This window comes from Peromyscus californicus, unplaced genomic scaffold (genome assembly GCF_007827085.1).
Source record: "Peromyscus californicus insignis strain IS unplaced genomic scaffold, ASM782708v3 Scaffold_6__1_contigs__length_162567912, whole genome shotgun sequence".
Taxonomy (NCBI): domain Eukaryota; kingdom Metazoa; phylum Chordata; class Mammalia; order Rodentia; family Cricetidae; genus Peromyscus; species Peromyscus californicus.
Genome location: NW_026294584.1, coordinates 18,519,998 through 18,538,845, shown reverse-complemented (window position 1 = coordinate 18,538,845; position 18,848 = coordinate 18,519,998). Strand labels below are relative to the sequence as shown.

The following is an 18,848-nucleotide window of genomic DNA, read 5'->3' as shown; positions in this document are numbered from 1 at the left end:
CAAAAGAAACACAAAAGGGAATTAAGCATAACATTACGTATAACTTTTCACTCATCAAAATACATTAAGCCTAGTCCAAATTGCAGCCTTAAATAATTTGAATATAGAGGACCATCTCATGAAGTCTTGACTTTAAAAAGCATATGAAAATACACAATATGCACAAACCGATACAAACAACAGAGCTAACCAGTGTAAAAAGACCCTTATTTGTCTAAAATACCTTTTTTAGTTAGTAGGAATTATTTTCTGTTTAATAGAAATTGCAAACTTGTAGTAACTTGCTTTATCACTTAAAGTCATCTATCAATTATAGCCCCACTAAAAAATAAAAAAAAAAAAGGTGACTATTTTGGTAATAAAATATATATGATTAAAAAAATAAATGTTTCAAAGTTCAGAAACATCAAATGATGGCTCTATTTAAAAGTGGACAAGTATGTAATTATGTAACTATATCAGACTCAAAGTTAATAACCACAAAATGGGTAAAACAGTCCTGATTTAGAAAATTATTTTAAAAAGATATTCCAACCGCATAAATGCCTGTCATTATTAACTCCCTAATATATCAAATACACCTTCTAGATCAGCTGTTCTCAATCTGTGGGTTGAGATCCCCTGGGGAGTCGAAAAACTCTTTCACGGGGTCACCTAAGACCATCAGAAAACACAGATATTTACATTACGATTCACAAAAGTGTTTACATTATAATTCACAACAGTAGCAAAATTATAGTTATGAAGTAGCAATGAAAATAATTTTATGGTTGGAGGTCACCACAATATGAGGAACTGTATTAAGGGGTCGTAGCATTAGGGAGGTTGAGAACCACTGTTCCAGAATATTCATTTTTTGTTTGTTTGTTTGTTTATTTTTTGGTTTTTTGTTTTTTTCGAGACAGGGTTTCCCTGTGTAGCTTTACGCCTTTCCTGGAACTCGCTTGGTAGCCCAGGCTGGCCTTGAACTCACAGAGATCCGCCTGGCTCTGCCTCCCGAGTGCTGGGATTAAAGGCATGCGCCACCACTGCCCGGCTAGAATATTCAAAAGTAAGAAAATTTCTCCAGTTCCCAAAAGACATGTGTGTGTCCGTGTCCTGTACTTTACATGAACTTGTTGAAGAGTGAAGATTAGTTGATTCTTCATGCTAATTCCTGGAATATTTTTTAAAGCAGCTATCTACGTTCTAGAAGTGTTAGCGTTTCCTTCTCTGAAGTCTGAAGAGGCTCACACTGTCCAGGAGAGACCAAGCTGGAATGAGTGACCACGGTACACAATGGCATCCACACTGCAGCCACTGGGCCCATGCATTGCCACTGCATTCAGCGTCCAGCGCCATCCTCCAAACCCTTCTTGCACACTGCTGTGACACCACCCTCTTCGCTGCCCTCCCACCCTGCCAGCTACTTTTTCAGATTCTTTATCCCCTTTCCATAACCTAGACCCAGAATGCCACAAAGCCAACAGCTTAATGTTTTCTTCATCTCCCTTCACCCTTTCCTCAATCGTTTCTGGTCTCAGGGCTCTAACTACAAGCAGATTCTAATGACTTCCAATTCTGCAGCTGCAGCCCTGACCTGCCTGAGCTCTTTCATCCAACGGTCTCAACAAGGCACCTGACATTTAACAGGAACCAAACAAGCTAAGGTGGTGGCATGTGCCCACAGCTCTGAAGCTCAGGAGACTAAGGGAGGGAATCACAAGCTCAAGACTACTTTGGGCTATAGAGTGAGATGCTTTAAAAACCAAAAGGATGAGTAGCTAAGAGATGCCTGGTTTCTGTCTGTGGTTCTGCTGCTCCCCAACCTGCCCTGTAAAAGCAACTGACACTACCATTTCCAGCAGTCAGCCTCTGTTCTTCACATTCCGAGCTATGTCAGCCAAGCCTCCTGCTAAAGCACACTCTCAATACGTCCACTCCTGACCTGCCTTGTATGAAGCACCACATTGGGAAAGAAAAAGAAGATAAACATGTTTGTTTTTGACTTCAGTGGCATCTTCGGAGAGTAGGTACAAAGAAGTGGGGAGCTACTGCCTTAAAACCGAAGGGAGTGAAGAACAGTGGTGAAAGGAACGCATACCGTACAGAGGTCTTTATATTGCAGCTTCTGGAACTTTGTATCTGTGTTTCCTGCACACAGCTCCACATAGCCAAGCACAACTTGAAACACAGTGTTGTGAATGGCTTGAGTGAAGTGCATATGAAGTTGATCCATTGCAGTCTAGGAAAGAAAAATAAATGATGTAATTCATAGTCTTAATAAATGTCAAATGATTTGACAAAACACAGAAGAAAACCCTCATCAACTATAACTATAACACAGAGATCATTATCATCCTTATAATTAACTACGGTATAGACTGTTTGCAAAGAAGCTCTCACATAGCCACGGCATCCCCCGACTCAGGCTGAGTGTCAATTGTGAAACTGCTCCTGCTCTGTTTTCTAACTGGTACTCTTGTCCATTCTCAACCATGTCATTTATAGTTGTAGCTCTGTGTCCTCTGTCCTACCAGATACACACTCTCTTATACTGTTCAGGACATTCCTCAATGGTCAGCTTCCTGACCAACCTATTGAAATCAGCACTTCTCACCACTCTTTTTGCTTTCTCTGGTTATGGTTCTTTGTAGCATTTCCTACAGCACCTGACAGCATCTTCACTTACAAACTTAACATGTGTATATGTGGTGGTCTGAACTAAGAATGGCCCCCATAGGCTCATATGTTTGAATGCTTAGTCATCAGGAAGTGGAACTGTTTGAAAGGATTAGAAGATTAGGAGATTTGGCCTTGTTGGAGTAAGTGTGGTCTTGGAGGTGTGTCACTGGGGGTGGGGTCTGAGGTTTCAAAAAGCCTGACTCAGACCTAGACCCCCCTCTCTGCTTGCTGTCTACAGATCAGGATGTGAAGCTCTCAGCTACTTCTCCAGCTTCATGTCTGTCTGCACGCTGCCATGCTCCCCATCATGGTAACAATGAACTAACCCTCTGAAACTATAAGCAAACCCTCAATTAAATGTCTTCTGTTATAAGAGTTGTCTTGGTCATGGTGGCTCTTCACAGCAATAGAACACTGAATAAGACAGCATCCCTCACCAGAACAGAACATATATGATAGTCTATTTTCTGGCACCTGGAGCAATATGGCAAGTAGGTACAAATATATATTTAATGAACACAAAACAATCTTATGGAGGAAATTAAAAGTCATAATTCTATTTCCAAAGGTCTTTACACATGCCACTCAGAAAAGCCAAGTGACTTTCTTCTTGCAGTTTTCCCAAGACACGGCTTAAGATAATGGAAATTAACAAGATACAAAAAGTAGGCACTTTAAATGGTAAACAGAATTTAAAACATTTCGTAAAAGTCTTAAATTTCCTTCCAAAACACGGCACCATTTAAAAGAAAGAAAAAGAAATAAAGCTTGTGTCTATCATGTTTAAAAGTTGACTGAATACATGCATCATCCTAGACACAGAGGACATGCATGACCCTTGTTTCATGTTTTTCATGGAAGACTTGGGATAACGAGTGCATATTACATGGCAAGCGTCGGTATTGGGGAAATCTGCTAGATGAATGGACCTATCTGACAGATAAATGTACCCAATGAGCAACAGCTTATATACCATTTGAGGGAGTCAGGCTAGGCTATCTAGGAACAAACAAAGCCCCAGATTAAGATGCACATCAGAGGACCAAGACTTAAGGTACAAAACACTACATGTAATCTCTCATTGAATTTGATTTGCTTGTACTTTTCTTTCCTTCCTTTGCCAATGTTTGTTTGTTTGTTTGTTTGAAAACAGGTTTGATTTTTGCTGTGCAGCCCAAACTTCCCTTGGTGTGCAGTCTTCCTGTCTCAGTCTCTCAAGTATAATATACTTTCTTAAATTCTACAGAAAATTGTGAAAATATTAAACCTGGGAAACATCATTCAAAACAAACTTTTAGCCTGTTTCAGTCACATTATTTACACTCTGAGACTCTGTTAATATCATGTTACCCCTATTAATTCAGCACTAAAATATACTTTAAATGAAATTTTGTAAGGACCACATTGGTAATATTCAGACTCAGTCATGAAGGTTGATGGGTTCCTAATTATGAACTCTGTTTAGAACTAACCTGTGTTTTTCCAAGAAGTCGATAAGCTTGCTGAACCTTGGTATAATGATTAATGTCAAAATTCTTGCAGATTTTGGAAAGAGCTACATCCAATTGTTCCTATGCAATCAATAGAAAAAGAGGTGATGAGGAAACTGTTTTCAAGCAATGGAAAGAAAATATTAAGACTACCTTCCCTTCCTTCATAATTAATAACTATTTGCCATTATACTGGATTAGTCAAAACCAAGTATAAGTAAATTATAATCAGCCATTTAATTAAGTTTTATATTTAAGTTTTATATAAAAAAATTAGCATTATTATCAATTTATTTGCCTTGAAACCTATGCATTTCAGAAAAAAACAAAGTAAGTTTAGTTTTTCAAGAGACCTTACTTTATAGTATTTCTTAGCTTTATATTTCCTCAAAGATCTGCTAAAATTGCATAATTATATAAACTGAATGTATGGGGCTATAAAAAAATAATACAACAATCACTTTGCAATCAAGAAAAAGTAATTCTCAACCAAACACTGACTTTGAAAATACACACCCAATTAAGTTATTCTTTTTTTTTTTTTTTTTTTTTGGTTTTTCAAGACAGAGTTTCAAGGAACTAGCTCTATAGACCAGGCTGGCCTCAAACTCAAGAGATCCACCTGCCTTTGCCTCCTGAGTGCTGAGATTAAAGACATGCACCACCATTGCCCAGCTAGCTTTTCCATCTTAAATGTACTTTTTATTGAGTTTCTATTACAATGATTTCATTTTTAAACAATGATTTTTCTACATGCATATAATAATATTTTGTATTAAGAATTAATAGAGAGCCCAGCAGTGGTGGCACATGCCTTTTATCCCAGCACTTGGGAAGTAGAGGCAGGTGGATCTCTGAGTTCCAGGTCAGCCTGGTCCACAGAGCGAGTTCCAGGACAGCCAGAGCTGTTACACACAGTAACCCTGACTCAAAGTAGCAAAAGAAAAGAGAAAAAAAAAAAAAAAAGACTGAATAAATACTGAGTTCTCAACAGAAAGTCCTCATTAAAAATATTGAGTACTATTTACTTACAGAATTCAAGTCAGTTGCTTTTGTGATTAACAAACAAACAGACATTGTTATAATTAGCAAATAACTATTTATGAACAAGGACTTCTTTAACAAAAGGTCATCTGACAATCTAACTTGTACAATTATGGTACCCGAACCAGGAAAGCAAAAGGTAAGAAGAGAATCCAGTAACTTATTGCTTATTAAAATGAGCCCCCTGCTTTGGAAATACTGCCAACAAGGCAGGAGGATTCTGATGTAAGCAGGAGGATGAGGAAGCTGCATGATAAACCCTTTTCTTCCTACTTCTACATTTTTAATCTGAACATGGTATTAGGAGGTTCTGGAATTTAGGAGGGTTTTTAACCAGTTAATAATTACAATGAAATCAAGTTACTGGGCCAAAGGATAAGTAATTTATAAATTACTGTGGAAAGTGTTTCTATTATACTACAACATGACAACACATCTATCTCCAGTTTAGAGATTACTATTTCTAGAAACAGTGACATTTCCAAATTCTGCCTTCAGGCCCCTAATTCTAGAAACATTATTTAGTTTACAAGTGAATTACTCTGACTATACATGGACATTTCAAATAAAACACAAGAGATTTGAATGTAGTGATCTAGGGGTGAGAGAAACAAAACAAACACAGAAAAGAATGCTGTGACTACCTGGACAAACACCCCCAAAAGGAAAATGCTGCCCAACTTGTTGTAAAGCTCCTTACCTCAATTTGTTCCAAAGTATCCTGCAGCTTTGAATTCAGCTCACTACCAAAGAAAAGAGTGTTAGAGGTATCTGTTTTTAAAGATTAAATGCTAAGTAAATATGGCTGATGAGTGAAGAACAAGCCAGTACCTACAGTATGTGCAGTAATATGGGCTACTGATGGCAAGCAGTACAGTTAGATAAGAGAAAGAAATAACTAAAGAATCTATAGAGAATTAAGAATTAAAAGTTCACAGTACATTTTAAAATTAAAAGGCATAATTAAATAAAAAGTAAAATTTCACAAATAAAGTTAATTTTTACAACACAGGAATAAAGAAATAGAAAACAAACTTTTTAAAAATACAATTGAATGGGACCATATACCTAGAAAGGTTAACAAAAGCTATGTAATACAATGCCAAGCTGAAGTAAACTAGGCTTAAATACATGACAGAGCACAGCATGGTAACAGATAAAATCTCCACCAATGTGCTCACCAAAGTGATCTCCTATAACAACCAACTCTAATCAAAAGCTGAGCAAGCCTTCTTTATTTGGAGGAACCAGTAAGTGGCTTCTAAGTCTCTGTAGCAACTTAAGAGCTAAGAGCAGCTGAGACAATCTCACAGGACAAGGTTAGCAACGCCTCATTGTAAAGTCACAGCAATGAGACTGTGAGGCTGAAAGGACAAAGGATGGAGGGGACATATGGCAAATGGCTCCAACAGACACTTGGCAAAGGGGATATTCAAATGCACAGAAACAAAATAAAACAATAAGTGGCACTTGAGTCCATCAGTCATTCTGGAAAAGCAGCTATGAAAGACAGCAAAGTAACAAGCAGAATGGCCAGAAGATACTTTTAAATCAAGATTGCATCCTCCAACTCTGGCTGGATGTGCAACAAATGGAACATTCAAGCAATGCTTGAAAGAGGGGAATATTCTAATAAGCTCTCTGGAAAACTTTAAAGGCTACTGCGGTCCACACTCAGGCAGGCTATCTCTCAGCTGTTACAGGGCTGTGCACACATCTACTCAAAGTGAACACACAATTCTCGGAGCCTATTTGTAACAGACAAAAATCTTCAAGTTGATACTATTTTAATTATATATTATCAAAAAAGGGTCTCTGAAGTCCAATAAAATAAATTCAATCTCAAAAAAACACTGACAAATTTTTTAAAGTAATAAGAATGAGTATAAGATTTAGTTCAACACACTGAAATCTTAGGTTTTTTTTCCAATGTTATCTGCTAATGATAAACTTGGCTCTCAAATTCCTAGTAGACCATGCAAATAGGGAGGATCACAATGCACAATTCACCATGCATAAGATCAAAGCACTCTAGTAGCTGAAGGGCAGAAAAACATACAAAAGAAGAAGAAAGTTTACTTCTGATGTCACTAGCCTCTGGAAGAATTTTATAATTTTTTTTAATAAAGAGGAACATTCATTGCCAAAGCACCCTTGACAACCCTATTCTCATACTATAGACCTACATGGGCTCCTTGTCTTGCTCCTTCCAGAGCCTCTCAATGCACACCAAGGAGCTAACACCGTAAGGAGCCAGGTATACAGACAGCCATAAAGGTACAAAGCAATCCACCAGAAAGGAAACCCAGCAGCATGAAGTCTTTGACACTCTGAAGGATAAATGTTCAAACCTACAGAGAAAATTTTACTTTTTTAAAAACATACCATGCTTATCATATATATTTTTTCACCTAAACTCAGATGCTGGCAGTTAAATTCTCTGGTAAAACCAATAGTGAGCAAAACTAGATCCTTAAGCCCCCAGCATTTCAGGGTTTATGCCTTAGAAATATTCAGATCTCTAGCCAGAACTGACTCATGTTAGGATCCACAGTGATAGGTTAAAGAAATACTTATAAGCAGAATGCAGATTTTCTTCAATAAATAAATAAATAAATAAATAAATAAATAAATAAATAACCCCTCCAGAACAAGCTCTTCCCAGCCCATGAGCCCTCCTGCCCTACGCCCTGTGGTCTTTATCCACACTTTCACATTGTTGTTGCCTGCCTGGTTCTTAAACACAAGGAAGTTTGCAGTACCTAAATCAAAAGTAAGATGACAACAACGTCCCATGTTCAATATACACTTTGGTAGCTTCCCAAAAAGTAAGGACAAAGCAAAAGTCAGCGTGGAGTGTGAGACCCTGGACTTCCCATTCACTTTTCAATGCTTTATCCTTTATCTATATGGACTGCACGCACTTCCCTGACCAAACCCCAGACTTTCACAACCTCTATTCCTGCTCACAGTTCTCACAACTAGAATACCTCTTCTACCAAACACCCACCTAGCTTTCCAGTCCCAAACGTCATCTTCTCTAGGAGATTCTCTTCTGCTCACTTCTGTTCCCCAAAGATATCATTACTCTGTTCATCGTCCCCTCTATTAAACAATGGGGACTGTGACTGTGCCTCCAGGAGACAAGTCCTTCCTCAGTGACTCCCCAGGCCTAAACTCACTACCTGACTTGGCCAAACAAAAATCTGTGGGTCATATCTGCAATGCCAAGAAAAATCATTTTAGCTCCCATTTCTACTTTAATACCTAAGATCATAAAGACAGAAGGAGAAGGAGAAGCAAAACAGCCCATTAGACTCTGGGTCTGCAGGTGCTTCGGCAACAGAGAAATAGGCAGAGCTAAACCTAGAGCCTCTCCTCTGCCATGTGAGCCTGAGCTGGAGCTGGAGCCAGAGCGACAGAGAGCAAGAATGACAACACGGTGGCATTGCAGAACTGGTAATCACTTCCTTTTAGGGAACAGTCTCACTTGGAGGAAAAGAAGCGTCTCTGAATCCATTCATACTATGCAGTCACTATAAAAATGGTTACTTGTAAAATTGTAAATCTAGCTGTTGTTTTACTGCAGTTCTTATTTATAGCTGCAACATTCTCTTTCTGTGAGCATGATATGTAAACAGCATGTAGAAGCCTATAAATATAAAATCTAGAAATCAATTTCATTTTATTAAAGAGGCTCTCAAAATCTCCAACTGCAGTTTGCCCACAATTGACTACTAATTAAATATACAGAGAGAAATGAGTGATAAAGGAGTGGGCATTAGTTATGCAGCTTTTAAAGAAGTCCTTGGGTATCACTTAGAAATGCTGAGTTCAAGTCATTTTAGTCACTTAATCAAAGTATATTAAAAAGATTTACCCATAAACATTTTGATAAATAAAAGCTACATTGTGGTTTAAAAAAAAAAAAAAAAAACACTAGTTCTAAGATGGAAGGCTAAGAGCTTTTAAAAGCTCTCTGCAAGCCCAACAGAATGGACTGAATGCTTCTGCTGAGTCCAGGCATCACTAGAGAAAAACGTAAAGATAATGTACCCATAAATAACTAATTAAGTGCTTTTATGTACCTGCTCTACACACACACACACACACACACACACACACACACACACACACATCTTAGGAAGACTGAAAATAAATCAAACCTTTATACAAATCTGATGATACAAAAAGACAAGATAGTATACAGAAAATCAGCGTTGGGCTGAACTTTGTGCCTGCTCTGGTTTCAAGTCAATTCCCTTAAGATCTCCGGGCATCAGTCTGTATAGAAAGTAGGCTAACGCCAAAAGACTTCTAGCTCTAGGATTTCCTGAGTCTAACACATACTGACCACCTGTGACTCAATTATCACATCTTTCTATGTGGTTTGGGCAAGTTCTAAGACTTTTAGAATGAATATAAGTAAATGGAATTCCAAAATTTATAGTTTATATCCATGGTCCATGAAAACATTAGTCTGTTTAGTTTAGAGCCACCCTAGAGGGTTCCAAATCTACTCATGGGAAGGAGAATTTATCCACAAGCCTCAAAGAAGACCTAACTTTCCAACACTGTAAACTAGACCAACAACCCTGAGAAGCCATGGAGTGTCTCTCCAACCTCCCAAGGCAGGTGTGAAGACTACACAGCAGAACTGAGAAGCTGACTTTGGCTATAATCGTATCTCTGTCCTCACTTCGTCCAGAAGTCCCCTGCCTAACTTAACACAATCAATCAGAACAAAGTGTGAAGTCCACACCGAAGGATGCTAAATAGTCAAACATCTCCAAACGTTATGAATTCTTATTCGTAGCGATTTGGGAAAACAAAGAAGGAAAATCCTCAGCACAGATGTGTCCATAGCTAAAAGCTGTGGACATTTACCATATAACTGAAGTTCGGAAAACTGTCGAGATCATAGTCTGAGAAAAAACATATAGGAGTCTTTAAACATTGTGTTATGGTAAAGTGCGGTACTGAACAAACTAGTTCACAAACTTCCCACACATAACACAGAGCTCTCAGGGTCTGCCAAGAAGTTTCTCTCCAATGAAATAAAAAGTAATAAAGTAGTTATGACTTTAGGGACAACTTTCCTTGAAACTGATTTAGATAAATTTCAAGTGAAAAAGAAATTAAATACTTCATTCAGATACACTTTAACATAAGCACATTGTGAATCTTATTCCCAGTAAATTTCAACTATATGGCTCCATGTCAATCAACTCAAGAATTTTCAAATAACATTGCAGAGGTTCTCTGTCAGTCATAAAGTGAACAAAATTGGTATTATAGTTTATTTTATTAAGGATTCTGAAACAGCACATCTCAACAAAGACACAGAAGAGGCGCTTGCTGCCTTTTACTCTGTAGCCAACGGAGTGCCTCAAGTCTCACTTGGAACAGTGACTGTTAAACTGCAGGCATCTTAGGTGAGGTCTCTCACACAGGGCCAGTTTCCTTACGTAAAAGCAAACTGTGAATTCTAGTTTTCCTGCTTTCAGAACCTTAAGAGTCAGCCCAAGTTGTCTCTAATCTACTCTGCACCTCCTCTTAGGCCACTAGACCTCTTTGCTCAACCTCAATCTTTCCATTTTACTTCAAATCAAGGAGTCATGTGACTAGAACCCTCAAACAATCAAGACCAAATTAAGACATGGGGATACATGGTTCATACAAACTTAACTGAAACTTAAAAAAAAAAATCTATCAGAATGCAGAAATGTTCTAAATCATGAAGTAGTTCATGAGGCAGGCATGGTAGCACACACCTTCAATCCCAACACTAGGGATGCAGAGGCACAAGTTTGAGACCAGCCTACATACATGGCAAGTTCCTGGCAACCTCTGTCTCAAAATAGATAGAGATAGAGACAGAGATAGAGACAGAGAGAGAGAGAGAGAGAGAGAGAGAGAGAGAGAGAGAGAGATAGAAAGATGATAGCTAGATGGATGAATAAAAAAATAAATGGATAAATACAAATAAATAATCATAGGAGAATATTAATGATTCTCTAGTATTCAACAAGAATCAAAGACTTAAATAGTACTTAAAATTCGAGTATAGAGATTCAATTGTAAATTAAATATTACTCCTAAGATTAATAGAGTATCAAATTGTTTTTTACTGATTCTCAGGTCTACACACTGGGGATTCACTGGATCATCACAGGATACAAAGCCTTAGTAACACAGAGCAAGTTCTGCATTTTAGAGATCTGTTGCACAAAAGACAGAATGTCACTAACTGAAGACAGTCTATTTCAATATTGCTATAGAAATAAAAACTCAAATGTTTTTAATCACAGAAAATCAAATATTAAGGTCATAATAGGTTAACTGGATTGATTTAATCATTCCATGCTATATAGGGAAATTACAGTATCACTTTGTACTCCATAAATATGTAACTGTTAATACATCAAACTATAAATCAATCTCAAAATTGAGTAACTATTTCTTAAAAAGAAAGAAACATATGTTTCTCCCAAACAGGAACAAGGAGTAGCATGGAGAGATGGAGTGAAATGGGAAGTGGCAGAGCTAGGCAGGACAAAGCAAACTGTGCTCCTATGGGCAGAGAGCAAACAGCCCTACAGAGCTGCACAGTTAGAGAAATCATATGGTAAAAACCCAACTCCATTCAGCAGTTTTCTTAGGGAACTAGGGTGAACTCATACGACTGCTGTGGGATGTTCTGAATGTCAAATGTGTTGCTGATTGGTCAATAAATAAAACAATGATTGGCCATTGGCTAGGCAGGAAGTATAGGCGGGACAAGGAGGAGAATAAAGCTGGGAAGTGGAAAGCTGAGTCAGAGAGACACTGCCAGCCGCCACGATGAGAAACAGCATGTGAAGATGCCGGTAAGCCACGAGCTACGTGGCAAGGTATAGATTAATGGAAATGGATTAATTTAAGCTGTAAGAACAGTTAGCAAGAAGCCTGCCACAGCCATACAGTTTGTAACCAATATAAGTCTCTGTGTTTACTTGGTCAGGTCTGAGCAGCTGTGGGACTGACTGGCAGGTGATAGAGATTTGTCCTGACTGTGGGCCAGGCAGGAAAACTCTATCTACATACGACCCCAACTTTCTTGGCACATACAAGTGCACCTCTACCCATTTATAGAAAAAGACAAGCCTCACACACATCACTCTCTCTCACGTATACAAACAATGTGTGCTTTCTAAGACCAAGCAACTATTAATTGAGACTGTCATTCAGATCACTTTCAATTTCATGTCTGATAACACCCCTTCCGTGTATCACAATATCCACTAATATATAAAAGTCCTTGAGAGGCACTTCCTATTAACTTTAAAAAGCCCAAATCGGAATTACTTTCAGACATTTTACAGCCAAATCTTGTTATATAAGACATTTACTTTAGCATAACTAAAATAGAATTTTTAATTAATGGAAAGTATAGTTTCAACAGCTAACCAGCTTCCTCAATTTCCTGCTTCCAAATTCTATGCTCACCTTTTCCTCCTGTAATAGACAGTGACCTTTGTAAAGTCAACCCTTGCAAAGTCCTGGCATTTTATGTTTTATTTTACTTTCCAGTTCTTACTCTTTTCCATCATCTTCCAAATATTCAAGTTTCTTTCTTAATTCCACGTGTTTTCACAAAATTTCCTCATTTTACACCTCCACTTTAGCCAACTCTCCCTAAATCTGACCCCAAAATGGTTGGTTATGACTGCTTTGTTGATAAATACAACAGATATTCTCAGTCCTCATTTTGCCTGGCAAATAAAATTAAGATTGCACTCATGGTGTAGGAATTTCTCATCCATAGCTCTTTATTTTGTCCTAACAATCCCTCAGTCCCTTCTTCCTTCAGGTCCTCCTAGGAGACCCCAAGGGCGACTCCTGGAGGAAGGTGAGATCTCAGTGCTCCTAGTGCATGGGCACTGTTGACTTTGCATGCCCAGTTCTAGCCCTATCCGGTCCATGCAAGAGCACACAAAGGTTTGTACTGGCTGCACTGTGTATGGCCCCCACAGTCCCTCCACATTCAAAGCAAAGAACCTGGTATAAGCACTCAGTAGACACACAACCGCCTCCCAAAGCCAAGTTATTACCACCGTAACAAATGTACCAAAAAAATAACTAAATGGGCACTCTATGCTTTTTTTGGAACTCAGAACATGTCAGAAGGTTCCAAGTATCTTTGCAAGGCCCTGGGTTCAATTCCCACCTTTGCAAAGCAAAAATATTAAAAAGAATGGAGGGAGAAGGGAAGAAAGGAACTCCTGAGTTTAGTCAACATACTAGAGGAAATTCTATATTCACTTAGATAATCCAGTTAAGTGGAAATGCTGTTGTCAAACTTTTTAATAATGACAGTTAATAATGGCAGCCAGTTCAGTATTGTATATTTTTAAAATATCCACTTCAAACAAGAAGCAAAACACATTAAAATGCAATCATTAAATACCACAAAGATGGTTATTATATAAACTGAAATAATATTTAAATTTTCCAAAAGACTAACCATTTGAACCATCTGGATCTTTAAAACAAGCTGAAATAATACTCTCACTATTTCCATGATGGACAAAGCTTAGTCCAGTGGTTTTCAACCTTCCCAATGCTGCAACCTTTAGTACAGTTCCTCATGTTGTGGTGACCCCCAACCATAAAATTACTCCATTGCTACTTCCTAACAGTAATTTTGCTACTGCTATGAATCACAGTGTAAATATCTGAGATGCAGGCCATCTGATATTAAATATCTGTGAAATGACCCCAAGGGGGTCACGACCCACAAGCTGAGAACCACTGGCTTAGAGGAGTAGTCCTCAAGAGATCCAAGGAAGATGGCAACAGATTTATTCTCACCTATGTGTACCAAATGACATCACTAAGACTGAAAAGACCATGAAAAGAGTTTCAAGAGGTAACAAGGGGAAGGACTGAAAAGCATCTGCTCTTCCATACCTTAACAGCTGTGCATTACTTTACTGTAGTGCCCATTAAGAACACAAGTGTTAAACCAAGAACTCCATATTAAGCCTCAATGCTTATTAACATCATATGCTGAACAGGCCCTAAATAAAATGACTGACAATAGAATCGGGTTAAAATGTATATAATGCCTTACCTTATACAGCTGTAGTGTTTGAAAGTGCTGGCAGCCTTCTGACACTCTAGGCACAGCTGAATAGCTCCTGGGTAGTCCTCCTCCTAAGACAGAGTGGAAGACATCAGACTAGAAACAGGACCTTAAACGGCCTGATAAGAACACACTGCTGCTGATAACCCAACAATATGACTCTAATCAAACAGCAGACTGCTAATGACTGATGACGAACACAACAGACAACTAACCTCAGGTCTAAAATATACATAGAGAAAAACTGTGCAACTACTCTGCTCCTTCGAATACTGGGTAACACCTTCCCCAGAGCATGACTTACAGAGTCAGAGCTGCTTCCCAGGGAGGATTTTCTCTAGCTGTTGGGTATCTTCTTGTAATGTTTCTAAAAAATGTGCCAAACAGTCTGCATTCTGCTATGGATGACTGATTGATAAATAAAATACTGATTGGTCAGTAGCCAGGCAGGAAGTATAGGCGGGACAAAGAGAGAGGAGAATTCTGGGAACAGGAGGGCTGAGTCAGGAGCTGCTGCTAGCAGCTGCGATAAGAAGCAGATGATAAGATACCGGTAAACCACGAGCCACATGGCAACTTACAGATTAACAGAATGGGTTAATTTAAGATATAAGAACTAGATAACAAGCCTGAGCCATGACCATACAGTTTATAAGTAATATAAGCTTCTGAGTGATTATTTTATAAGTGGGCTGCAGGACTGCGGGGGCTTGGCGGAACCCGGAGAGAAACATTCCAGCTACAGAATTCTATTCACAAGTAAGTTTCAACTGTTTTACCACCAAGCGATCAATAAATATTTCTGAAAAAATATTGATAACTGCATAGCTTAAAACTGAACTACAGCCCAAAGTCCCATGTGATAGTCTTGGTGGCCAGCCTGTAGTGCAGTCTTCAAGAAGTAGGGCCAACTGGAAGGAAGGTCACTGCGGATGTGCCCTCCCCTCAGCACCCCTCTCCCCTTCCTGGCTGCCAAGAGACGAGTAAAGTGATATGTATCTGCTAGGTCCTCTGCCATGCTGGACTGCCTCACCACCGCCTTAAAAACAACAGACCCAAGTGACCATAAACTGAAACCTGGAAACCCTGAGGGGAAATTTCCCTTCTATTAGTTTATTCTCTCAGGCATTTTGTCATAGTAATTAACTAATTAACAGAGTAACTTAAGAACATGCTGTTAGCCAAATAGTAATTTAATGTCAAATGAGTATTTCCCATAGATGTCTCAGAGCCTAGTGGAGTAGTTAGAGTTTAGAAGTAACACTGGTTATACAGAAAACCACAAAAATATTTCTTTATGCTTGTATTTAAATCCAGCAGATATAATCCAAACACCATGACGCTAAGACAATGACAAAGTACTTATCCCAGGAAGATCAAGTGCAATTTTCCATAATATTTGTCATTATGCTTTATTAAGGCTTACTGTGACAGAGAATACCAAAGAGAAACAGATGGTTAGCTTAAGAAACTAATTACTATATGAAATACCAAATATAAGGAAAATATTACTCATTTCAGAAGTCACTTCTATAAGTTCATTGTGAAATTTAATTTGATTGTTTGGACAAAGGCAAAAGCCTAAAGCCAGCATGCAAAGGCCACTACAAAGTAAATGTTTTCCTAAACAAACTTCATTTTCCAAATATGTTGACAAAAAAGGCTCGAGTACCTTTCCTGTTAAATGTTCCCCTTATGGCAGATACCAATCAAATTCAATCAGAATTTTATCCTCTATAATTTTTCTTTGTAATATTAATTTAGCATCAAGAAATTTACAAAGTTTGTTAGCTTACCTCTAGCATTTCACTTAGGCGTACATCAGTTCTTTGCTGAAAAGGAAAAAAAATCAAAGGTCAAATCTGTTTCAACTCTGAAACTATTACTTTTTTGAGGATTTTTTTAATTTAAATTATGTGTACGTAAGAGTGGGGCAGTATCAGCATGTGAGTGCAGGTGCTTGAAGAGGCTAGAGGCTCTAGACTCCATGCCACCTAGAGTCACAGGCAGGTGTGAGCCACCTAAAGTGGGTGCTGGGAACTGAACTCACGTCTGCTAGAAGAGCAGTTTAGGCTCTTAATTACTGAACCATCTCTCTAGTCTACAAGTTTTAATTTTTAAAAAGTGACTCATACATACCAACGTTTTTATGGTTCTCAATGACTTCAGAAGTCCAATCAGCAACTGACGCTTCCTTTGATTTGCAAGAAGGCCCAAGCTGGCCTGAGTAAAACCTTCCTTCGCAATATTCAAGTGTCTGAGGATGGGAACAACAGCATGAGAACTTCCTATGCGACGGGAGTACTACCCACACAGCAGTTAGGCAAGCAATGAGCTAGAGACCTGGGTTACTACTGAAATGAGGAGCGTCACTCACATACGGTGGGTGGACTGGTGCCAACCCATCAACTCTCATGGCCATGGTAAACAAAGTACAGCGATTAAGAACAGGCGTCTCAAAACAGTGCAAAGGTTGACAGAATAATCTTATTATTTGTAAACCTAGTAATAAAAAAAAAACTGGAACTGATATAGTGTTTGTTGTTTCTTTTTCTTTTCTTATAATCTGTTTCTATTGTATATTACAAAAATAGCCTATAACAGAGAGAGGGAGGGAGGCGGGGAGAACGCACTGGTTCTTCACTACGAACAGTGGGAGTACTAGTTTCATCGATTTTCTAAACTATAAGGAAATCTGTGGGTATTCAGCAGGTTTAGATTACCTGTCTGCTTACTGAAAGGTACTCTACATATTATGGTATCAACAATATCAACAATACCACAGGATCAACAAGAGATCTCACAGCTGCTCTTGAAATAGTTCTGAGCTTAGCGAACAAACTCATAGAAAGCAATACCTCCTCCCATTTGTGCAGATAACAGCAGCCAGCTGAAGACCTGTCTGCAACGAAGTCACTCTTTCAAGCTCCTGTGCCAAGAGGAGACAGATTATGGTCTCAGGCATTTGCTGTCTTCCTACTCAAAGGACACTCTAGCAAAGACTCTAGTGTTTTCAAAGAAAAGCCAGCTTTGAAAACAAACTAGTAACAAAGATACTTCAACTTGAAAACTGTTAGAACATTACATGAAAATTAATTTAAAATACCTACTTCCAATTGATTTCCACAATGACAAATGACAAAATATTTAGTCAGTATTGGAAGGAAATCTAAATCCAATCTGTTTCAGGAAGGAATACATACCAATAATATATCCATTTATGTATGTTTCTGCCCAACATAACTTTACAATGTAATTAAGGATATGACAAACCTGATTTCTGTTTGCTAAGGGGTTTCCATGAATTTTGAAAGCTTTTCATTTCTTTTTTCCTCCCTTTTCAATATATGTGTGCACTATGAGAAATTGTGCATGCACACAGAAGCCAGAGGATACTGGATGTCCTGCTCTGTCACTCTTTCATGGTCCTTTTAGACAGGGTCTCACACTGAACCCAGAGCTAGGCTGGCAAACAGCAAGCTGCAGTGATCCTTCTGTCTCCAAGTCCCACAGCACTGGAGTTAGAGGCACACATATAAACAACCCAACTCCTCACATGGGTACTGGAATCCAAACCCATGCATATGCCTCAAGCATTCTTATCCAACAAACCTTCTCTCCAATGTAAGGCTCTCTGTTTCTTGTGAGGACAGAGATCCAGCTATACAGAGTTCCAATAGCAATGTACTTTCACAATGACCCAGATTGAATTACCAATGTATACAACTGACACAAAGTTCATGAGAGCAATTTTCATTGGTTCTTCTATATTCAATTTAGTAAAATGTTACAATATACACATACACATATGCGTACACAGGCACACACTATATTGCTATAGAATACAGACAAAAGAATAACTTTTGTATATCTTAAGTTTCAATTAAGTCACCCAACCAATTTTAAAATTTTACTACAATAAGTGGCAAAGAGTTTCCTACCTTTACATAAGCAGGCTGTTTTTCAAGAATCAAATCTGCTACTTTTTTAGAGACCTACAAGAACATACAATCAAATAGAAGAAATAATGAAAACCCCCTCACACTTTCCATTATACTATATACTTCAAACTTTAGTCAGTAATACAAGTCTCCGTGATAACTTCTGGAACAGTATTAGAATGATCATCCTGTAAACATTTACCTAGGCTATGAAGTAAGTATAAATTAGCATAGCAGCAACATAAGACATAACCTCACTAGAAACTCAATGTCGGGCCCTATGAATGCTGGGAATATGTGCTTCATTTTCTGACTTAACAAACACCAAGAAAAGCACAATCATTTTCAAGGGGAAGGGTCTGGTTTGGAAAGATGAATGAATTTGTTCAGATAAAACTTAATTAACTGAGTTTTCAGAGATAATTCATCTGTAGGGAAGAGAAGCTGCTTGCCGCTTACACCATATTAGAAAATAAACAAGTCACTTCTTGCCCTACTTTGAAAAGCTAAAAATACATGGGGTTCCTCATCAGTTTGTTTGGGTTTGTTGGTTAGTTAGAATACTATGAAGGTTTTGTTCTC

General features: G+C 38.3%; 1 protein-coding gene across 1 annotated transcript in view; it reads right to left on the bottom strand.

Moving 5' to 3' along the window:
* The window catches only part of Vps50 (VPS50 subunit of EARP/GARPII complex), a 109,574-nt gene that overhangs the window by 71,131 nt on the left and 19,595 nt on the right, over positions 1-18,848 (bottom strand). Inside the window, exons 5-12 of the mRNA XM_052719185.1 lie at positions 18,267-18,320; positions 17,184-17,254; positions 16,465-16,582; positions 16,122-16,157; positions 14,314-14,396; positions 5,899-5,941; positions 4,137-4,235; positions 2,084-2,224 (exon numbers count right to left, since the gene is read on the bottom strand). Coding sequence (XP_052575145.1) covers positions 2,084-2,224; positions 4,137-4,235; positions 5,899-5,941; positions 14,314-14,396; positions 16,122-16,157; positions 16,465-16,582; positions 17,184-17,254; positions 18,267-18,320 — 645 coding nt within the window. The remainder of the gene's footprint in view (positions 1-2,083; positions 2,225-4,136; positions 4,236-5,898; positions 5,942-14,313; positions 14,397-16,121; positions 16,158-16,464; positions 16,583-17,183; positions 17,255-18,266; positions 18,321-18,848) is intronic.